Below are 23,057 nucleotides of genomic sequence, written 5' to 3'. Positions count from 1 at the left end.
CCCACCCTCACCCCACCCCGCAGAGGGGCCCCGGGGGGGGGATGTTTTGGGCGCCTGGAACTCGGCAGAAGAGCCAGAGAAGGCCAGCCACAGGGTGTGCCAAGCACGGGCAGCCAGTGACGGACAGACGGACGGAGGGACGGGGTGTGGGGAGGGAGCGTGCAAGACCCGGAGAGGGAGCCTATTTTGGCTTGAAAGGCAGCACACTTGGGACACTGGGAAAGGCGTGGAAAGCTGGCGTGTTGCGTGTTTGTGTGCTCCGGGAGGGAAAAAGAACCTCAGCGCTTCCACTCTGGGTGGCCACAAGGCAGGCAGGAGAGCCAGGCCGGGAAGAGGGGGGGGGCTCTGTGTGTGTGTTTGTGTTGGGGGTCGTGGTGGGGATGGGAAGACCCTGAGTGTGCACCAGGAAGGGAGGAAAAGCTAAAACTGGAGTGTGCAAGAAAGAGAAATCTCTTGCGTGCGACAGGAGTTGTGAAGAAGCCATCCAGCTTTCTTTTGGTGGGACACAGAGCATTTCCGTGCAGGACATCCCTTCCAAGAAACAGGTGAATTAAAGAACTCGTGCGGCCACCCAGGAAGGAGATGGTCGGCCGGGAGGGTGCCCGCTCGACGTAGCCCCTTCCACCGCTGTGCAGCCGGAGACCTCGCAATCAGTGTATCTAACCTGGGGTGTCCGCAGCAACCGGCCAAGCTGGCCCCATGGCAGCAGAGGTCCGACTGAAGAAACTGGAGGAGCTGGTACTTGACCGCAGCGTGGTGGGCTTGGAGACGCTGGTGGACCTCCTGCTCTGCGTGCATCATGAGCTGAGCACTTCGCCCCTGGCCCAGGAGAAATACATCACAGAGTTCCTGCAGTGGGGTGAGTCCTGTTGGCAGCTCTTATGGGGGGCCGGGAAGAACTTGAGGGTTGATGTGCTGCCCTAAAGAGGGCAGTGAGGAGAAGTGGGGTGGAGGGTTGCGCTACAGATTTCCAGGGAGTTTGTGGCTTTGGGGCAGAGCTGCCCAGAGTTGTTTTGCAAGTGAGATGGGCGGCATACCTGGTTGGATCTAGGGGTGAAGGCACCAAGATAGGAACTGGGAGACGATGAGTTCTAGTCCCTTCATGGACCTGAAAGTCAGTTGGGTGACTTTGGGCCAATCGCTAGGAGATAAGAGAGTTCTAGCAGCTCCTTAGGTATGAAAGCCAGTCAGGTGAGTTTGGCCCAGTCTCCAGGTGATGAATTTTAGTCCTGTTTTAGGATTATGAAAGCTGGCTAGGTGACTTTGGACCAGTCCTTCCCTCTCAGCCCAACTTACTTCACAAGGTGGTGGTTGGGAAAAACAGGTGGAGGAAGTATTGTGTGCGTTGGTTGCCTTGAGTTATTTATAAATCAATACAAAGTAAACACACACACACACACACAGAGTGAATAATTAAATAAAACACCTTCAATTCTATTTTACCACTTACTTAGACTTGAGTTAGTCTGAAACTTGGGAAAAAGATTCAATTGTAATCGGTGTGCTTTTGGGGTGTTGAAAGCGACACCCACCAACCTTTCATAAATTAAGCTGTGAGTGCCTGACTGTGGGTTGTGGGTCACACTTCTGGGAATTTGTTCCCAAGAAAAGTCTAAAGTGACAGAGAGGAATGGATGCAATTTAACCTGTTCTTCGACAGTCACCATTTACCTTGATGAGTTGTATTTATTATTGAGATCATCCGGGAACTTGGAAGCCTGGATTTGTGGCTGTGGGGTTTAAGTTACTTTTGAATTAGCACTTCCTTATTTCCCTCTGACTGGAGGCAGGACCAAACTTTGAATCTCTTCACACAACGTTGTTGCTCCCTCATCTTTTAAGCCCGGTCTCCTTCGTGGAAGTGAGAGCTGGGGGGGGGGGGTTGAGTAGAGGAGACTGCCTGGTTTCTCCAATAAGTACCGACTCCTGCATTGGACTGGAGGTTGGTCTGGAAGACCTCTTAAGGTCCCTTCTAGCCCTAGGAGTCCATGATTCTTTGTGGTTTACTCATGAGAAAGTAAGGTCTTTTTTTGTTTTGTTTTTTGCAAGAGCAACTAAGAAGATTAAAGGCCTGGAGACAAAAACACATGAAGAACGGGCGCAGAAACTGGGTATGTCTAGTCTAGAGAAAAGAAAAATTAGGGGTGACATGATAGGAGTCGTCCAATATTTGAGAGGCTGCCACAAAGAAGAGGGAGGGGGTCAATTTATTTTCCAAAGCACCAGAAGGCAGGACAAGAAACAATGGATGGAAACTAAGCAAGGAGAAAGGAGAGACTTCCTAAGAGTGAAGACAATTAACCAGTGGAACAGCTTGCCACCAGAAGTCGTGGGTGCTCCATCACTCGAGGCTTTTAAGAAGAGGCTGGACAGCCACTTGTCTGGAACTGTATAGGATCTCCTGCTTGAAGAAGGGGGGCTGGACTAGAAGACTAGAAGGTCCCTTCCAGCTCTATTCTGATGGATTGAAGATCTGAGTCTTAACAGGACTTGCTTGGTCCGGCCTTGGTGAAGACCAAGGGGTGCCCAACCTTGGTAGTATGGAGACCTGTGGACTTGGGCCCCCAGAATGCTGGATGGGGAATTCTGGGAATCGAAGTCCACAAGTCTTCCAGTGGCCAAAGTTGGACATCCCTGATGAAGACCAAGATCGCTTCTGTTTTTATAACCCTCGATTCTGGGCGAGGCGTCATCTGGGAGATCAGTGGGGCAGAGCAGAGCGTGGCGCTTCTGGGCCTCCTGTGAGGAGTTTCTCGGCTGCTGTAACTTTGGAAAATGCCATAAAAGGCCTCCTGCGTAGGGCAGGCTGGGCTCTTTTCTTGCTCTCTTCTCCGTTGCTCTTGATTCCTGGGAAGAAACTGCTGGGTTCTCCTTGCTTTTTCCTTGCAAACGTGGCCCTGCAGGGACTGGAGCAGGCCTGCCGAGGGATGGGGTGAAGTGGGGCAGGGAGAAGTTTTCAAAGCAAGGCTGCGAAGGGCAGGAGACGGCCTGGATTTAGCCGTTAACCATTTGCGGCTTCCTCCAGGGCTCAAAATTAAGAGGTTCCGACAGACAGAAGAGGCTTCGGACGTCCTTAACCTGAAAGGAAAAATGGGTTCTCCACCCATTTATGGCCACAAATGGACCCAGAATTTCACTGCTAAGCAAGTTAAGTCAGTTGTGCCTGATGTTGTGTTTTTTGGGAAAGTTTCTTAAGTGAAACGTTGCCGTTGTTAAGCAAATCATATGGTTGTTAAATGAATCCGCTTCTGCTGTTGAGTTTTCTGGGCAAACGCCAGCGAGAAGGTTGCAAGTGGCGATTCCGTGACTCCGAAAGGCAGTGACTCTCGTGAATGCGCCCCACTCGCCAAGGGCTCCAATTTTGATCTCGTGACCGTGGGGATGCGGCGATCGTTATAAGTGCGAGGAACGGTTGTAAGTCACTTTCCCCCTTGCTGTTGTAACTTTGGACGGCCACTAAACAGATGTACCGTATATCTGTCCAAGCTTCAAAGGAAAGGTCAAAGATCCTCTCCTCTGTTTGGTGACATAGGGATGCTGCAAAAGTTTCCTGAAGCAGGGCTCTCCAACCTTGGCAACTTTAAGACTTGTGGACTTTGCTGGCTGAGGGACTCTGGGAGTTGAAGTCCACAAGTCTTAAAGGGACCAAGGTTGGAGACCCCTGGACTAGATGACCTCCAAGCTTTGCTGGCTGAGGGACTCTGGGAGTTGAAGTCCACAAGTCTTAAAGGGACCAAGGTTGGAGACCCCTGGACTAGATGATCTCCAGGCTTTGCTGGCTGAGGGACTCTGGGAGTTGAAGTCCACAAGTCTTAAAGGGACCAAGGTTGGAGACCCCTGGACTAGATGACCTCCAAGCTTTGCTGGCTGAGGGACTCTGGGAGTTGAAGTCCACAAGTCTTAAAGGGACCAAGGTTGGAGACCCCTGGACTAGATGATCTCCAGGCTTTGCTGGCTGAGGGACTCTGGAAGTTGAAGTCTACGAGTCTTAAAGGGACCAAGGTTGGAGACCCCTGTCATGAAGTACAGCTAGCCCTCAACTTACAACAGTTCATTTAGTGACTGTTCAAAATTACAGCCGGATTGGGGGGAAATGACTGATGGGCATTGTATCATCACGTGGCCAAGGTTCAAATGCTTGGCAACTGACTCCTCTTTATGACGGTCGCAGTGTCCCAGGGTCACGTGATCCCCTTTTGCGACCTCCTGACAAGCCAAATCAATGAGGGAGCCAGATTCGCTTAACTGTCATGTTACTAATTGAACCACTGCAGCAATTCACTTAACAACTGTGGCGAGAAAGGTCAGAAAATGGGACAAAATAAATGTTTCACTTAACACCAGACAATGTTGGGCTCCGTTGCGGTTGTAAATCGAGGACTACCCGTATGTGTGGAATTTCACCCTCAGCTTCAGGCCTCACCTGGAGACTAGCTGCACCGTGGTGAGAAGCACTCTGCATATGCTCCAAAGCCCTTTGCTCTTGATAGGGACTGCAAAAATCACTTTTTTTGAGACCAAACCTGGCTGAGTCTGGATAAAAGCTGCACCTTTGGACTTTTGACAGTGTGTTTACTGCATAAAAGTTTCCATGGGCAGGAATGCTCCACGCCCCCTTCCCCCCCCATCCCCAGCCGTGAGCAGCTAGTCTCCCAGGGCCCAGCTGGAATCTGAGAATTGTTGCAAGCCCAGATTCCCAACCCGGCCGGTGCCCGAAATAGGCACCCAACGGCGCAGCTTCTCTCCCTGTGTCTGGCAAGGCTTTTGGCTCGGCTGGGGAGGGAGGCTGACCCCCCCACCCCCGACCCTGCTCTTGGCTGGAGGGTTGTGTATCTGTTGGAAGAGGCCAAAAATAACCCCTGGTCTCCAGGAACCCAAGATACCTCCTGGCCTGCTGGACTCCTTGCAAGAACTGAGCATCTCTGCAGGTGACGGGTAACTGCAATCAAGCAGGCAGAAGTGGACGGATGAGAGGGAGAGTGGAGGGATGGAGGGATGGATGGTAGGTAGGTAGATAAAATAAGAGAGATGGATGGATGGATGGTAGGTAGGTAGGTAGATAATATAGGAGAGAAAGAGATGAGAGAGAGTGGATGGATGGATGGATGGATGGACACAGATGGATGGATGGACACGGATGGATGGACAGATGGTAGGTAGATAACATAGGTGAGAGATGGATGGATGGATGGATAGATGAAAGATAGATGAATGAATAAATGAATAGATAGATGAGAGAGGGAATGGATGGATGGTAGGTAGGTAGGTAAATAACATAGGTGAGAGATGGATGGATGGATGGACGGACGGACAGACAGATAGATAGATAGATGGATAGATGGATGAATGAATAAATAGATGAGAGAGTGGATGGATGGATGGTAAATAACAGGTGATAGATAGATAGATAGATAGATAGATAGATAGATAGATAGATAGATAGATAGATAGATAGATAGATAGATGGATGAAGGCTAGATGGATGGATGCTTGGATGCATGGATGCATGGATGGAAAATAATATAGGTGATAGATAGATAGATAGATGGATGAGAGAGTGGGTGGACGGTAGATGAGATAGACAGACAGATGGGATTTCCAAAGCCAGTCTGAGAAGCCCCAGATAAACTGGGATACTCCGTATTTTCAAAATTTTGCAAATAACTCTTTTAAAGTGTTTGATCTCTATGGCTACTGAAGTTGACTCCAAATGGATCTAGGCTGTACAACAGCATTTGTTCTCTGATAATGCCCAGAATCGTAATATTTGTGTGCCTTATAATAATTAATACTAATTATTTTTAAATTCTTCCTGAAAATTACACCCAATTGCCCAATGTTGCTGTGTCGGAAATTTAAGAAATATGAGAATGGGAAAAAAAAAACCTGCTTGTTTCCCTTCTGCCCTTGGAATTTGGTCCTATTTCGGTCCTTTCTTGGTGGGTGCCAAGCATCAGCTGCTGCCAGCCAGCTGTTTTCTCTCTTCCCCTCGGAGAAGGAAGCAGGAAGGGGCTTCTTAGCAGGTCTGCCTCCAGTTCTCAGCTGCCGCTGGGAGATTCTTGGGGAAGGAGGCTCCTTGCAGGCCTTCTGTCCAAATTTGTCCCTTCATGTTTAATGCCCCTCCTTTTAAAAAAAATGAGTTGACTTAAGGTACTGGTAACAAGATGATTCTCTACCTGGAGAATTTATTCATTTATTAAGAACAGGTTTCCTTATACCACCCGTATCCCCAGATTCTGAGTGGTATATAAAAACACAGGAACACTCCATCTCTCCCTCTGTTCTTGTGTTCCTTCTTTCCTTCCTTCCCTCCTTCATTCCTTTCCCTTCCTTCCTTCCCTATCTTTCCTTCCCTCCCTCCCTCCATTCTTTCTTTCTTTCTTTCTTTCCTTCCTTCCTTCCTTCCTTCTCTCCCTCATTCCTTTCCTTCCTTCCTTCCTTCCTTCCTTCCTTCCTTCCTTCCTTCCTTCCTTCCTTTCTTCCTTCCTTCCTTCCTTCCTTCCTCCTTCCTTCCTTCCTTCCTTTCATCCATCCGTTCTCTCTCTCCCTTCTCACTTCCTTCCCTCCCTCTCTCTTGCAAAGATGCAGTCCAAGACAACTTTGCTGCCACAGGGACCGCAATGCCACCTAAACCAGAGGGAGCCAGAAGTGTGCTGGAGGGTGGTCAGTACTTTTGCTGGACTGCCTCAGGCCCTCCTCCCGCAGCCTTTGAGGACCCTTGCCCAAGGTGCCTATTGGAAATGATGAGCCTGGCCTCCCCCTTCCCATCCATGGCGCCAGTCGGGGACTTTTCCTCCTCCGCCACCTTGTGCTGTTTGCGTAGCCTCTGGGCGCCTTGCTCCCCTCCCTGAATGCGTCCCATTCCAGCTGCCTTGATCACATCCTGCAGTTATTTTTATTTTTACGCTGCTTCTTTGCCAGCCGGTTTAGCTGTTCTCCTGCCAACACCCCGTCCCCACCCCCACCCGGCTCCTCCTGGATCTCTTTGCTTGATCTCTGGGTCGCCATGTGAGGAAGTTGTTTGAGATCCTTGAAGACCTTATTATTCCTCTTCTCCGCTGCCAAATCTGGCTATCTGGGCAGGCTGGCAGCTGAGTCACCCGGGGAGGTTAAATTTGATGGCCACCTGACCTCTTCCTGGTTGCAGGTCACGTGGATTCTTGCCCCCACCTCCGCTTAATTTTTTCCACCCACCCATTTATTTTTAAGGCGTGCAGCTCAGTCCTTGCGGCTAGCTGAGTCACAGGTCCAGGATGGCTGTGGCGGGATGCCCATCCTCTGCGTGGCTATTAATATTTGGGGACGAGAGATTGGCTGGGGCCAGGGGGCTTAAAGGGCCAGGCCACTGCAAGCAAGGAAAAAAAATTATTGATTGGTTGATTAAATGTATGTGCCACCCATTTCACTGACAAATGACTCTTGCCTTTTCACTGAGCCAAATCACCATCAACGTTTGTTTGTTTACATACCACCTTTACAAATAATTCAAGGCAGCAAACATATCCAGCACACCTTCCTCCTATTTTCCCCACAACAACAACCCTGTGAGGTGGGTTGGGCTGAGAGAGAGGGCCTGGCGGAAAGCCACCCAGCCAGCATTCACACCTAAAGGTATGAAAGGGACTAGAACTCACCATCTCCTGGTGATCGGCTCAAAGTCTCCCAGCTGGCTTTCATGCCCTAACCCAGGGGTCAGCAACCTTCAACAGTCAAATAGCCACAAAGCTCCTAACCGGAAGCCCTCCATTCAATTCTGGAGCTGACTGGAAGTCCAGTTCCTCCACCATAAAGACTCCTCCCAGTGCGGTGTCCTTTTTCCTCTACCTGCCCTAACCGAAAGCCCTATAGATTGTGGAGCCAACCAGTGACGGAGCCGCAGCAGAGGGATGAAAGAGCCACATGTGGCTCCAGAGCTGCAGGTGGCTGACTCCTGCTCTAACCCTAAGGCAGGACCAGAACATAGTGAGATGGTGTCTCGCATCTCCTCCTTTAACCCCTGCAGTTTAGGGTTCCTGGATATTTAATTTAATTAACCCAAAGTGGGCATTATATGAGGAGCCCCAATAATGTCCTTCTCCTTCTTCTCCTTTTCTCCAGCGGAGCCGGTAACCTCCAGACTAAAACAGCTCCGGCTGCAGCGAGATGACTTTGAGATCCTAAAAGTGATCGGCCGAGGAGCTTTAAGCGAGGTGAGGAAGAGAGACGGGCCAATACTAGAGGGTAGCTTTAGACAACCCCAAAGGGAGGCCCTTGCTAGTAAAAACCAGCCTTTGGAGATGCCTCTGTCATAGCAAAAGTGGATGGAACAGTATGAAATGAAACTGTCTTTATATTTTAGGATTTTTTTCCAAAGATTTTAGACAAGTCTGGGGTGGTGGGAAGGAGGTTTGGAATGATGCACCTAGTCCGTCATAATGGGCTGAAGGAATAACCTTGAGGAGCAGAAGAAGATCCGTAACTAAGACAAGGGATAAAAGGAATCTGAGTCCCAGGGCAGAAAGGTAATCTGAGAACGCATCTCAGACTTGACCCTCCCTGGTTCTCATGAACCTAAAGGGAAGGAGGGGAGACTCGCATTCAGACCGGCAAGATTGATGCCAGCCTTCCCAGGCAGACCAAATTGGGAATCCAACGATGCGTAAGCTAATAGAGGTGTCAGACTTGCCACAAACCTCTAGAATAGAAATGATCCTTGGCTCCATTTGTTGAGGAATGTATCGTTTTATTAGCCATCAAGCATATAGCAAAGCTAGAACTGAGAACCACGTGCCAAAATCCCCAAGTTCTCCTCCCCCCACCCACCCCCTTAACTATCTCTTGCTGCCCTGCCCAGTTTCTCCAATCAGGTTCAGGCCAGATGCTTTCCTAAGGGACAGTTCAAGTGTAGTTTGGTATGCGGTTCCCACGTTCTTCCAGCTGGGTGACCTTGAGGCAGCTTCTCAAGGAGATGCACCACTTACTTTCGCTTCCCCACGCATCCCCCCCTCCCCGACTTACATTCTTTCTCCCCACAATTCATGGCAGTCTGTCTCCACATAGCAGCGAAGCACAAGCGAGCAAAAGGTAGCAGCTGACAACAGGACTTTCATTGTTCGTTTAATCTTGCATGTGTCTCTCTTGACTGTTTTATTTATTTTTTATTTATTTATTTATTTATAATTGAATTTGTTTTACCTGCGCAGGTGGCAGTGGTGAAGCAGAAGAGGACCTCCCAGGTATATGCCATGAAAATAATGAACAAATGGGACATGTTGAAACGGGGAGAGGTAAGACTAGAGGCAGAACAACTGCCAAGCCATCATGGCTACCTAGGCAGGATTTCCATCAGTGCTGGGTCTGATCCAGGTTGGCATAAGTCCCTTCAGCCGGATTCCTTTATCACTTTGCCGCTCAAGAAACCAAGAAAAATTGCCTTGATTTCTTTTTTCAATGCAGATTTTCTTAAGACATGTTGTTTGGTCTCCCAACTTTTCCGCAATTCAGACTGGAATTTCCATGGCTATTCAAGATATCAAGCCCGATTTTTACGAGCTTTTTTTGCCACGGCTGTTAAGCGAATCACTGCAGTCGTTAAGTAAATTGGGCAGACCCCGGGATGTATCGTAAATACAACTTGGTGACCAAGTGCCCAAATTTTGATCATGTGACCATGGGGATGCTGCAACAGTTGTAAGTGTGAAAATCGGTGATTGTAACTTCAAATGGTCACTAAACAAATGCTTATAAGTCAAGGACTGCCTGTATAGAACTCAGCCGCCTTTGACATGACCTGAGTTTAACTCATAGAATCATCTGTTACAATGTCCTTCCTGTCGAAGACTACTTCAGCTTCAATCACAACAATACACGCGCACACAATAGATTTAAGCTTAAGGTGAACCGTTCCAATCTTGATTGCAGAAAATATGACTTCAGTAACAGAGTTGTTAATGCCTGGAATGCACTACCAGACTCTGTGGTCTCTTCCCAAAATCCCCAAAGCTTTAACCAAAAACTGTCTACAATTGACCTCACCCATTTCTAAGAGGTCTGTAAGGGGCGTGCATAAGAGCACCAGCGTGCCTACCGTTCCTGTCCTAATGTTCCCTTTGATTATATCCAATTCTTATGGTTATTTGATGCTTCTGCTTATATATATGCTTATATATCATATAGTAATTTCATGCTTACGCTTTTATATACTGTTGTGACAAATAAATAAATAAAATAAAAATAAATAAAGTATTTCCTACATCGATGGCAGAAAGTGTTTTTTTGACAATAGGTGGCCTGAGACCAACTGGTCTCAGCAGGGAGGGGGCAGGGGACTCCAACCATGGCAACTTTAAGACTTGTGGACTTCAACTCCCAGAATTCCTCAGCCAGCTTTGCTTTGCTGGCTGAGGGATTCTGGGTATTGAAGTCCACAAGTCTTAAAGTTGCCATGGTTGGAGACCTCTGAACAAGAGAACTGTAGATAGAGCCTCATCCACTCATGCCCGTCACTATACGAAGCAGCAGGTTTGCCCAGGGATCTCCATCTCTTTGAAATCTCATCTCTGCTCCTCCAGGTTTCCTGCTTCAGGGAGGAGAGGGACGTCCTGGTCAATGGAGACAAACGCTGGATTACGCAGCTGCATTTTGCCTTCCAGGATGAGAATTACCTGGTGAGCCCCACCCTAGCCGATGGGAGCATCATTGGTTTTAGCATTTAGGTGGCTGGGGCCGACCTCAGTTTATGTAGACCTCTGAGTCGCCTTACAGAGGAGATGGGTGGCATCAAAATTTGAAATATTATAATACTACGCTGTACTATATACTGTCCACTATATACTAACTACAGAGCGTGTAGTATGTAGCACGCGGTATATAGTGCATAGCATAGCACATAGTATAGTATAGAGCAGGGGTGTCAAACTCAAGGCCCGGGGGGGGGGCGGATCCGGCCAGTGGGGTGCTTAGATCTGGCCTGAGGGGCCACCCTGGAAACAGTGAAGGGGACTGGAAACCGCGGGGTCTCTACCAGTGAAAACACCGCTTGGAACCTCCATTTTCACTGCCAGAGGGTTGCAGGAGGACATTGCAGCCCAAAACTGAGCTCGGGAGCCTGTTTTTCCTGGCAGAGCGCTTGGGCCTCCACAGGCGCCCCTGACATGAATGACGTTGAGCTGGCCACGCCCTCTCCCCCCCCCCCCGTGCCCCCCTGAGGTCAACCACAGCCAAAGAAATCGGGTTTGACACCCCTGGTATAGAGCAGTGGTCTCCAACCTTGTCAACTTTAAGCCTGGCGGACTTCAACTCCCAGAATCCCCCAGCCAGCAAAGCTGGCTGGGGAATTCTGGGAGTTGAAGTCCTCCAGGCTTAAAGTTGACAAGGTTGGAGACCCCTGGTATCGAGTATATAGCATAGAATAAACTATATCCTATAATCTCCCCTCCCCTCCCTGCAGTCATATAACTCTAGTATTACACCATACTAGACTTGAGTCTGTGCTGTGATGGAGATGGCATGGCCCCTCCTCCCGAGTCCTTCTCTTTCTGCCTTCCTCTAGTACCTGGTGATGGACTACTACGTCGGGGGCGACCTCCTGACTCTGCTGAGCAAATTTGGCGACCGCATCCCTCTGGAGATGGCCCGGTTCTACTTGGCTGAGATGGTGATGGCCATTGACTCCATCCACACCCTGGGTTACGTGCACAGGTACGTAGGCCGGGGGTGGGGTGGGGGAGGGTCTGAGGAAGCAGAGGCTGCTCCGCCAGATGTTTGCAATCTCTTCTCATGCACAGGTAATCCTCAACTTACAACCCCCTGGTTTAGTGACCCCCGTTCAAAGTTACAGCAGCACTCAGAAAAGGGACTTAGGACCAGTTTCCACACGGCCCTTGCAGCATCCCAAGAGTCAGGTGATGAAAATTCGAACGCTTGGCGACTGGTTCATATTTATGACGGTTGCAGGGGTCACGTGATCCCCTTATGCGACCTTCTGACAGGCAAAGTCGATGGGGAAGATGGAGTCACTTAACTTCGTCACCAGCTTAGGAACTGCAGGGATTCCCTTGAGGTCATAAAATGAGGCAAAACTCACTTACCAAATGCCTTGCTTAGCAACATGAATTTGGGGCCCTAAGTCGAGGATTATCGGCATGTCCTGAGTTCACTTGTGCCCATCCTCCTTGCCAATCGTATCCGCTCTCTGCCTGTCAGGGACATCAAACCCGACAACATCCTTCTCGATCGGTGTGGCCACATCCGGCTGGGGGATTTCGGATCCTGCCTCAAGCTTCGAGAAGACGGGACGGTGAGGCTTCCGACCGAGTGGGGCGGGCAACTCTTAAGAGCGTGGATTTTAGGAGGAAAATAACCATCATGGCTTAATGGTGGCCAAGGGGGCTTGGTTTGGACCCACAGACCTTTCTGATTTTCTATCAAAGCTACACACAAACTACGGATTGCCAGTGGAGGGTCTGTGCTTCAAGGCAGTCTGGGAGGGACAGCTGAGGGGGATCCCACTCTCTGCCCCCTGCTCGTGGGCTTTCCAAAGACCCCCCCCCAACCCCACCTGGGCCGTATCATGGGGCAGTTGGGACGCTGGTTCCGAGGTTCTCATCCCCATTCTCACGGTGGCAGGTCTGTTCCACAGTGGCAGTGGGCACCCCAGATTACCTCTCCCCGGAGATCTTGCGAGCAGTGGAAGATGGGCTTCATTCCTACGGCACAGAATGCGACTGGTGGTCTCTGGGCATTTTTGCCTACGAGATGTTCTTTGGGCACACCCCCTTCTTTGCCGACTCCGTCGTGGAGACCTATGGCAAGATTCTGCACTTCAAGGTTGGTGGCCGGAGGGATTGGGAGGGGTGGGTTAACGTGCCCCATTGCTGGACCGAGATTTATTTATTTATTTATTTATTTATTAAATTTTTATACCGCCCTTCTCCCGAGGGACTCAGGGCGGTTTACAACCAAAATAAAAACGACAGCAATATACACATAAAACCATGAATTAAAAAACTTATTACACAAATGGCCGAATTAAAACATTTAGAATAAAACCCCATAAATTTTAAAATATTAAAACATTAAAACTAATTAAAATCCTATGCCAGTCCTGCGCGAACAAACAAATAGGTCTTCAGCTCGTGGCGGAAAGTCCGAAGGTCCAGCAGTTGCCGAAGTCCAGGGGGAAGTTCGTTTCAGAGGGTGGGAGCCCCCACAGAGAAGGCCCTCCCCCTGGGGGCAGCCAGCCGACATTGCTTGGCGGACGGCACCCTAAGGAGTCCCTCTCTGTGCGAGCGTACAGGTCAGTGGGAGGAATTCGGTAACAGCAGGCGGTCCCGTAAGTACCCTGGCCCTAAGCCATGAAGCGCTTTAAAGATAGTCACCAACACCTTGAAGTGCACCCAAAAGACCACAGGTAGCCAGTGCAGACTGCGCAGGAGTGGTGTTACATGGGAGCAACGTGAGGCTCCCACTATCACCCGCGCAGCTGCATTCTGAACCAACTGGAGCCTCCCGGTGCTCTTCAAGGGCAGCCCCATGTAGAGAGCATTGCAGTAATCCAAGCGAGAGGTAACCAGAGCATGAGTGACCGTGCATAAGGCATCCCAGTCAAGGAAGGGATGCAACTGGTGAACCAGGCGAACCTGGTAAAAAGCCCTCCTGGCGACGGTCGTCAGATGATCTTCGAAAGACAACCGTCCATCCAGGAGGAGGCCCAAGTTGCACACCCTTTCCATTGGGGCCAATGATTCGCCCCCAACAGTCAGCCACGGCTGCAGCTGACTGTACTGGGGTGCCGGCATCCACAGCCACATCGTCTTGGAGGGATTGAGTTTGAGCCTGTTTCTCCCCATCCAGACCCATACAGCTTCCAGACACCGGGACAGCACTTTGATAGCTTCGTTGGGATGGCCTGGGGTGGAAAAGTACAGTTGCGTATCATCAGCGTACAGTTGGTGCCTCACCCCAAAACCACCCAGATCTCACCCAGTGGCTTCATATAGATGTTGAACAGGAGAGGCGAGAGAATCGACCCCTGCGGCACCCCACATGTGAGGGGCCTCGCGGTCGATCTCTGCCCTCCTGCCAACACCGTCTGCGACCGGTCAGAGAGATAGGAGGAGAACCACCGATAAACGGTGCCTCCCACTCCCAAACTCCCTAACCGGTGCAGCAGGATACCATGGTCGATGGTATCAAAAGCCGCTGAGAGGTCTAATAGGACCAGGGCAGAGATGTGCAGTTGTTGACAGTATCCTCTTCTACTGTCAGAGGAGAATCTTTGTAGGGTTGAACTGTGGGGTCCTTGGTGGTCTCTGAGCTAGGTGGTTGTTCTGTCCCCACAGCTCAGTCCGGGAGACACGTGAACTGACTCAATTAGCCAGCAATTTAGTCCACGGCAGCTATCAGCTCTGGCAGCAAACCAGCAATCATCTGCCAAGGTTTTCTTTATCTTCCCTGATGCCAGCGTCACAGAAGCTCGTTACCGGAGCAACCAGGAAGTCAGAAAACAAACAGCAATCCAGGCCAAATGCTCAGTCAAATAGTTCAGCTCAAGTTTTCTCCAGTTTGTTTTGTCCGTCACGAAGTAGTAGAGCAGCCCCTCCTGCTTTTATACCCTGTGGGGTGTGGCTCCGTGACTCAGCACTCTCTAGGCCTGCCCCACCCCTTCTTTTGTTGTTCCCACCTCTCTTGTCTACGAAACCTGGGATCTAACCAGAACTGATTGTCCACAGCTGGGTCTGGAAGCATTGCCAGGGCGGGGGGGAGATACAGGAGACAGAGGCCTCATCACCTCCTCCACCTGGCCTGCCTCTGGCTCCTAGAGCTGAGCCAGAGAGGCCGGCCCTACAGAGGGGAGCCCTGATGGCCCTTCCCCCTCACTGGGGGTGTGGGCTGGGGCCACAACAGTGGTTTTCCTGCAGGTGTTTCATGACCTATCTAGGTAACATAATCAGTGCTAAAGGGGAATGTGATTTGTGGAGAGGAGAAGGAGATATGCATGGTCCTTGGTGTGCTCTGAGTTTTCTTGCAGACGTTTCATGACATAACTAGGTAACATCATCAGCGCTAGAAAGGAGGGATGGTTTGTGGAGGAGGAGGAGGAGGAGGAGGACTATGAGATTCTTGGTGCTTTCTGAACTTGCGGGATTTCTTGCAGACGTCTCATTACCAAACTAGCTAACGTCATCAATGCAATACCCCAAACCCTGTTCTGCTTTCACTTACTTGTTGCTTCCTCCTTTCTCCCAACGTTCATTTTTCCAAGGAGCATTTCCGCTTTCCCCTCTCGGCCCCGGAGATCCCTCCGGAAGCTCAGGCCTTGATCGAGGGGCTGATCTGTCCTCGGGAGACGCGCCTGGGACGTAACGGAGTTCAGGACTTCAAGGACCACCCGTTCTTCGTTGGCATCGACTGGCAGGGACTGCGGGACTGCAGCCCGTCTTTTGTGCCCGAGTTTGCCAACGCCACCGACACGTCCAACTTCGACGTGGTAGACGACTGTCTCACCGACATGGTGAGAGGGGGAGGGGTACGTGATCTCTTATTTTTCTCCCCTTTTCCTTCCTCTCTGCGGCACCCGGGGCTGTCGGGCTGGGCTGAGTTTTACAGGTAGTCCTCGACTTACAACCGTTCATTTAGTGACCATTCAAAGTTAACCACGGCACTGAAAAATGTGACTTAAGACCGTTTCTCACACAACCGTTGTTGCAGCCTCCCCTCGGTCATGTGACAGCAGACAGCTGACTCATACTTATGACGGTTGCGGTGTCCCGGGGTCATGTGATCCCCTTTCGTGACCTTCTGATGAGCAGAATCAGAGGGGAAGCCGGATTCACTTAAAAACCATGTGATTGACTTCATAAACGCAGGGATTTGCTTAACCATTGTTGGCAAGAAAGGTCGCAAAAATGGGGCGAAACTCACTTAACAACTGCCTCGGTTAGCCGCAGAAATTTGGGGCTGAATTGCGGTCGTGAGTTGAGGACTACCTGTAATAGAGGTCGAAGGGACATTGGAGGTCATCTAGTCCAACCCCCTGCTCGAGCAGGAGACCCTAGACCAGGGGTGTGCAACCTTTGAACTTTAAGACTTGTGGACTTCAACTCCCAGAATGCTATGCTGGCTGGGGGATTCTGGGAGTTGAAGTCCACAAGTCTTAAAAAGTTGGACGCTTTTCCCTTACACCATTTCAGAAAAACGGTGTGAGATTTTTCAAGAATCTCTTGTTCAAAAAAAAAAAAAAAAGTAAAATAAAAGAACGTTAAGCAAAGCCCGATGGTTTCAACAGCTTGATATCTAGAAAAACTCTTCCTCCCCCTCCCTAAAAAGAAGACACCCCCCCCCCACAACCTCTTATATCAGGGAAGTTGCCTTCCGTTCTGGTTCTCTCTGCTAAAGGCTGAGCTCCTGTCTGCTCTGATTGGAAACGTCCCTCCCTCCCTGCCTGTCTTTTCCAGGAGACCCTGTGGGACGTCATTGAGACCTCTCCCCTCGGAGTGCAGCTGCCCTTCGTGGGGTACTCCTACACTTACACGGCTGTGAAGTAAGAAGCGTTTTTGGCACCCTTTTGTACTTGGCAAAGATTGTGTAAAAGGCTGGGCTGGAGCTTGCAACCTGAAGGTTTCTTTCTGGTATCGATTTCCACAACGGTTCTGGATCCAGAGATGGTTCTCAGCCTTGCCTCCTTGTTTCTCAATCTCAGCATCTTTTAAGATGGGTGGACTTCAACTCCCAGAATTCCCCAGCTTTGTGGCATTGGGGGAGTGGGGGGGAAAGTCCTCACCTCCATCAGCTTTCCAGGGAAACGCAGAAGGGCACAAAGTTCTGGTTTTGGTCCCAAGAGCTGGGCCAGGAGTTTAAACAGGTCCAGTATCAGAGGTGGGTTTCAGCAGGTTCTGACCAGTTCTGGAGAACCGGTAGTGGAAATTTTGAGTAGTTCAGAGAACCAGGAGTAAAAATTCTGACCGGCCCCGCCCTCCCATCTATTCTCTGCCTCCCGAGTCCCAGCTGATCAGAAAGAAATGGGGATTGTACAGTAACCTTCCCCTGCCACGCCCACCAAGCCACGCCCACCAAGCCACGCCCTGCCCACCAAGCCACACCCACAGAACCGGTAGTAAAAAAAATTTGAAACCCACCACTGTCCAGTATGGTTGGTGGGTTGGTTTTGTCATACAGCACCTCTGCTATTGTGTGATGGATATTTTAATTTGATTTTTTTTCCCCTAGAGGTTTTATGACAATTGTTTTCTTAGGAGTTGTTGTTAGCCACCGGGAGTTACGTAGTATGGCAAGCAGCCACAGATCTGTTCTCCATAAATAAATAAAATAAACCCAGCCACGGAGAGGCAAAAAGGACCAGCTGGAGATACAGGGAGTCCTCGACTTACAACCACAATCATGCCTAAAAGTTCCACTGTTAAACGAGACAGATGTTAACTCAATTTTGCCCCCGTTTGCAACCTTACTTGGCACAGCTGTTCAGTGAACCACTGCAGCTGTTAAGTTGGTCACACGGTCATTAAGCAAATCCATTAACTTTGCTGGTCAGGTCATCGCAAAAGTGGGTCACGTGACCCCGGGATACTGCAACCGTCATAAATACACGCCAGTTGCCAAGCGTCCAAATTTTGATCACGTGACCACAGGGATTCTGCAACCATGATAACTTGAAGAACGGTTGTAAGTCCCTTTTTTTCAGTGCCGTTATAAGTCCAAACGGTCACTGCAGGGGTGGTTGTAAGTCGAGGATTCCCTGTATATAGATGCCGTGGGTTGAGAGACGCTGTTCGTGAGAATCTCCCTTTCTCTCAGACAGAAAGACCCCAAGGAAAGAGACCCCAGTCCCATCGCCATGGAGGTGGATCCTGCTGGGAAGAGGCTGTCGGAAGAAGCCCAGGAAAGGCCTCCGGAGGAGCTGGTGAGTAGACAAAGCGGAATTCTCTACCTCCTCTCACGGCAGGCAGCTTGGTGGCCATTGCTTGTTGATTATTTGAGAGAGATAGGGGCAAATAAGTGAAAGAAATTTAAAACTTTCAAAAAAGAAAATTAAGAGGCACTTCAAAGACCTGTGTGCAAAAATAAAATAGAGAAGAGGGGAAAGGAGAAAAAAGAAGAGAGGAGAGGAGAGAAGAGGAGAGAAGAAAAGGAGAAAAGGAGAGGAGAGGAAAAGAGAAAAGAGAAGAGGAAGGGAGAAAGGAAAAAGTGGAGAGAAGGGGGAGAAGGGAAGAGAACAAGAGGAAAGAAGAGAAGAAGGGAGAAAGAGAGAAGATTGCCTAACACTTAAATGCAGGGCTGGGCTTTATTAGCAGGATCTGGAGCTGCAGCGGAAGCCACACGGATGGCCAGAGGCTCCATGCTGTTACACAGAACCGCCGCTTGTGTTTCCCGCTAGGCCTGTAAACTGCCCGATGGGCAGAAACTGGACCAGTCCATGTTTCTCGAACTGCAGGCGGCCTTCGAGGAGGAACTGAAGAGCCGGGAGATGTTGTGTCAAGAGCTCAGCGTGGTCAAGGTGGCCAACCAGAATTTTGCCAGGTGAGTTGAAGAGGCGGGGAGCTCCGTGGTCCAAAGGAGTCCAGCTTTCATCATGCCTGGCCATCCATTGCCTTGACTGGATTTTTCATCAGCCCCTCTTGAGGCATCCGGGAGGGGGTCTAGGAGAGACTTCATCCTGGTCCCTCCGGAACTTCACCAGGTTCTCCAGGGGAACCGCGAGGCGTAGAAGTCAACCAAACACAGATCATTTGGTTCAGGCCAGGGGTCTCCAACCTGGGCAATTTTTAAGACTTGTGGACTTCATCTCCCAGAATTCCTCTGCTGGCTGAGGAATTCTGGGAGTTGAAGTCCACAAGCCTTAGAGTTGCCCAGGTTGGAGAGCCCTGCTCTAAAAGACCCCAACTTTCTGATGACAGTCTGTTTTTTTCCCCCCCTTCCCACCCAGCCAGCTAAAGGACGCCGAGAGCCGAAATGTGGAACTGGAAGCTCAGATCCAGCGCTTGAAAGAGCAGATCGAAGACATGAAAGCAGCAACTGAGGAGGGCAAGTCCGGTCTTCCCCTGTAGACTCTTTCCCATCCTGATCAGCTCTGGCCTTACTTCCTTCCCCCTCCCCCAAGAAGTACAGGGAGTCCTCAGCTGATGGGTTTAGTGGCCATTCGAAGTTACAACAGCACTGGAGAGAGAGACTTAGGACTGGGTTTCTCACTTATGACCGTTGCCGCATCCCTGTGGTCACATAATCAAATTAAAATGCTCGGCAACTGGCATGTATGAATGACGGTTGCACTTTCCCAGGGTCATATGCTCGTTAGCATAGCGGTGAAGCTAATTGCCTCCTGTTCGGAAGGTTGAGAGTTCTATCCTAGGTAGCAGCAGATATTTCTCTCCCCGGGCGCAAAGAAAAAAATATCTGCTGTGAACTCCACGTTGGTGTCAGGAAGGGCATCTGGTCAGTAAATGCTCAGCTCTATCCAGTCACCCTGACTCTACCCGGAATTAGTTACGGGATGAGAGTCGCTAAAGGGAGTATATGATCATCATTTCTAACTTTCCCAGCCAAGGAAAGTCAATGGGGGAAGCCAGATTTGCTTAACGACTGCATGACTCACTTAACAACTGCAGTGATTTGCTTAACAACGGTGGCAAAAAGGTCATAACCGGGGAGAAAATTCACTCAACAATGCGAAGAGGATCCCTAGCATGGAAGAAACGATGCTTGGCACTTTGGAGTGCAGCGGTTCTCGCCCGATGCAGCTGCTCGCATGCCCGACGCATTTGAGCATGGATGCGTGTCCCGGCCCCCTGCCGAGAGGCCCTCGGCCCCACATTTTTCTTTTCCTTCTAGCTGCTTTAGGCTGGAGCCCATCCCGGCCCCCCAACCTCAGCCGGCCTTTCTTGCACTGCGTGGAACGGCCAGCCCACGTAAGACTCTACGGAGAGGAAAAACAGGGGTCTGGGGGGAAGGGGCTTTGTCCAGCCGACCAAGCTTTGCTGGGGTTTTTTTTGGGGGGGTTGTGCACCTCTTTCCTGGACTCTGATATCTCCCTTCCCCCATTTGAACATTTTGTCTCTTTTAAAGAGCCATCGGCTCTGTTAAGAACAGGAGAAAAATGGCACTGAAGGGTTTCCTTTTCAAGAGGACTAGGAACTTGGTTTTGGGAACATTCTGTAGGTGCTACACAAGGAACAGAGGCCACTAGGCGGGGGGTTCCCCCCACGCCCCTTCCCTGCCCGTCGGTGGACGCTGCGCCCTGCTGACGTCGACCTCTGCTTTCTCTTTTCAGCAAAGTGGCCCCGTGGCATCCCAGCTCTGTGAATACCCGCTTGTGGTACCTCTGTACCGGCACTTGCTGCTCTTTTCGAGGGTACGTCGGCTGCTCTCTTAGGGCGCACGGCGCTTCCTTTTCTTGCTCCGAGCACTCCCCCCACTGCATGCCTCCCGCCAGTTGTGGGTCTGTGTGTGTTTTCTACACCCCCCTTTCCTTCCTTCATGGGGACAGAGTCTGGGGGCACCACCAGAACCTGGAAGCCCATCATCGGCCTGTGTCCCTGAGAACCAAGCCCCCCCGCCCCCCCCATTTGAACCCGGGGAGGCTGGCCGTTCTGTCTCTGCTCGGCTGCCTTCTCCCTCAGGAGAATCACTGCAGCTTTGTTCCAGCCTCGAAGAATCTGGAGTCAAAAAAAATCGAGGCATTGAAAGACTGGACCAGTTCAGAATGCTTGACTCCCACTGGCGTTTCCTGGTCTCAGAATAACCAGGTTGGAAGGGACCTTGGAGGTCTTCTAGTCCAACCCCCTGCTCAAGCCAGGAGACCCTATACTGTTTTCAGACAAATGGTAGTCCGGTCTCTTTCGAAAGTCTTCCTAGATCAGAGGTCTCCAACCTTGGTCCCTTGAAGACTTGTGGACTTCAACTCCCAGAGTTCCTCAGTTAGCTTTGCTGGCTGAGGAACTCTGGGAGCTGAAGTCCACAAGTCTTAAAGGGACCAAGGTTGGAGACCCCTGTCCTAGATGGGGGTTAAAAAGCCCCCTCCATCCATCATTCTCTCCCTGCCCTTGTACCAATATTCCACGCCCCACCTCCCCCCCCCACACTCAGAACCTTATAACCTCTGACCCCGGAAGGAACGGAACGTATTTAAGCAAGCTGATTTTGAAGCTGTTTGTTTGTGATCATCTCCGTGTCTTGCAGAACTATTTCCTACCCATAAACGGTTTTCTCCTGGCTCCGGGGCTTTTCCACCACCAAAATTTCTCTCTCCCTGTAGTTTCACAAGCCTCTTTTCTCTGTGTTCCTCCCCCCCAGCCCCCCCCTCTTCCTTCCCAAACTAAAAACTCTCCTGACGTTTGCAAGTTCTTCTTTTTCAGAACGTGGCTGGGGTGGATTATTGGCGGTGGCTCTTCTAGGTTATTTTGGCCAGCTTGAGGAGACCTTTTGTTTTAAGCCTCCGACACCCATGGCTCAAACTGGGCATTTGCAACCGTTGAAACAGGGGTATTCCTCCCTGTTTTAATTCCGATGAAAGTGTGTTTCAGCCACCAGGAGCCTTAAGAGGTGGAGCTCAGGTCTTTCAGCTGGAGACCGCTCCTGCCGTTCTCTGCCCAGGAGGGGGTGGGATGAGGGCTCTACAATCCAATTACTTTCGGCCACCCCTCCCTCTTGGGGGGCCTGGCATCTTGACCAGTCTGCGTTCCCTTTCCAGGTACGTAGGCCCTGCATCGTCCACGTGGGATACCTGCTCTTGTGCACCGGTGGGCACGGATTGGAGGCCTTCAACCGGGGCCGAGCGGAAACAGTTTGAACCCTGGCCGGGGCAAGGAAGAGTCGGGCACACCGGCCGCTTACAGCTGCCCCAGCAAGCCTAGAAACGGGGACAACCCCCTTTGGTGGAGGACTGGCTTGGGTCACGTCCCGGACGTCCAGCCGCCCCCCTCTGGTTGTTTCCCAGGCGCTTCCTTTGCTTCGAGACCACCGGCCCCATGGAGGAAGCAGCAGGAGCGGAGGACACAACCCAGGGACCCTGTTTTTCAAAGCATCTTTGCACTCTCTGTACAGACTCCCCCCGCCCCCCCCAGCCGAATGGAAACGCACACCGTTCCCCAAGGGAGCTCCTCCCAAGAGCCGAGACGAAGCCACCGTGCCCAGAAGGCTTCGCCCAGGACGCTGCCAAGAATTTTGAGATTTTTCCCGTGACTTTTTGCCGTTCTGGTCACAAGGGTCGTTTCTGCACCTGATGCCCCTTTGGGAGATGAGGGTCAGAAGCGACAACCCCCCCACGAGGAGGAGGAAGGGGAAGGTGCCCGTCCCGGGGAGCTAGCAGAGCCGGACTCGAAAGGATTAGCCAAACGAGGGTGCACTCGGCCAGCTGTAATCGGTGCCTTCTGGTTGTGCTTTGAAGGCCACCAACCATCCACACACACACCCCTCCCTGGCAGGGCCTTATGGTGCCCATGGACTCTGCAGGGGGATGCTAGTTTTAAACTGCCAGACACTCTTTTTATCTGCACTTCTCCACGTTTGAAAGCAGCTGGCAACCTCCGCTCTGCAGCCCTCCACAGTTTCACCCACCCACCCTTTTGTAAGTCATTTCGAATGTGATGGGGACGTGGCAGCCCTTCCTGCCTCAAAGCGGGAGACCCAAGTCTCTAGTCCCTATGTTTGGAAGAGTTGTGTGCATGTTTATCTAAAACGAAAGTGCATGGAAGCAAAAACTGAGCTTGCCGGGGGGGAGAGGAGGGGGGCGCATACCGCTAGTTTTAGGGTTTTTCCACTTAAGCCCCTTTGGGTGCCTCTCGCCTTCCACGCCCCAAATGTTTATTATTCCTCCTCTGTGTAACGCCGTGCACGGACTGCGCGCATGAGGGCACTCTCTACATTCTGCCACTCGGCCGTTGAGGAGGGAGACTCTCTTGGTTTCCCCGTAGGAATAAAGCCGGATTATTTCCTGGTCTTTGTGGGAGGAAATCCTTTAGGATTTTGCAGCCGGCATCGAATGCAAAACAGAAGATGGGGTGGGAGTGACTCGTGGGTGTGAGAGTGCACAGATGCACACCCACCCACCCACCCGCAGGAGGAAT

The 23,057-nt window shown here is 50.8% G+C and overlaps 1 protein-coding gene across 7 annotated transcripts; it reads left to right on the top strand.

Moving 5' to 3' along the window:
- Positions 1-35: 35 nt before the first annotated feature.
- Positions 36-22,928, top strand: DMPK (DM1 protein kinase). 7 transcript variants are annotated; one of them, XM_058195431.1, is made up of 16 exons: positions 720-859; positions 2,050-2,111; positions 8,098-8,189; positions 9,183-9,266; positions 10,551-10,646; positions 11,531-11,679; positions 12,184-12,277; positions 12,607-12,807; positions 15,245-15,508; positions 16,437-16,522; positions 17,794-17,899; positions 18,374-18,516; positions 18,923-19,020; positions 19,825-19,901; positions 20,264-20,344; positions 21,683-22,928. In XM_058195431.1, the coding sequence occupies exons 4-16, from the start codon at positions 9,225-9,227 to the stop codon at positions 21,779-21,781; spliced, it is 1,536 nt and encodes a 511-aa protein (XP_058051414.1). In that variant the 5' UTR covers positions 720-859; positions 2,050-2,111; positions 8,098-8,189; positions 9,183-9,224; the 3' UTR covers positions 21,782-22,928. The 7 variants fall into 7 exon arrangements, with proteins under 7 accessions (XP_058051409.1, XP_058051410.1, XP_058051411.1 ...); XM_058195426.1 differs by lacking the exon at positions 2,050-2,111 and having other exon boundaries at positions 36-859; positions 15,245-15,493; XM_058195427.1 differs by lacking the exon at positions 2,050-2,111 and having other exon boundaries at positions 38-859; positions 9,183-9,215.
- The last annotated feature ends 129 nt before the right edge of the window (positions 22,929-23,057 follow it).

This window comes from Ahaetulla prasina, chromosome 10 (assembly GCF_028640845.1).
Source record: "Ahaetulla prasina isolate Xishuangbanna chromosome 10, ASM2864084v1, whole genome shotgun sequence".
In the NCBI taxonomy this organism is placed as follows: Eukaryota; Metazoa; Chordata; class Lepidosauria; order Squamata; family Colubridae; genus Ahaetulla; species Ahaetulla prasina.
The sequence above is the reverse complement of the archived record's forward strand: the minus strand, read 5'-3'. Positions and strand labels throughout refer to the sequence as shown.

Coding starts and splice junctions, on each gene's coding strand:
- DMPK (XM_058195425.1), top strand. CDS start 700: ATGGCAGCAGAGGTCCGACTGAAGAAACTGGAGGAGCTGGTACTTGAC. Junction 12,278..12,606: donor AGCTTCGAGAAGACGGGACG/GTGAGGCTTCCG, acceptor TCACGGTGGCAG/GTCTGTTCCACAGTGGCAGT. Junction 16,523..17,793: donor TACACTTACACGGCTGTGAA/GTAAGAAGCGTT, acceptor CCTTTCTCTCAG/ACAGAAAGACCCCAAGGAAA.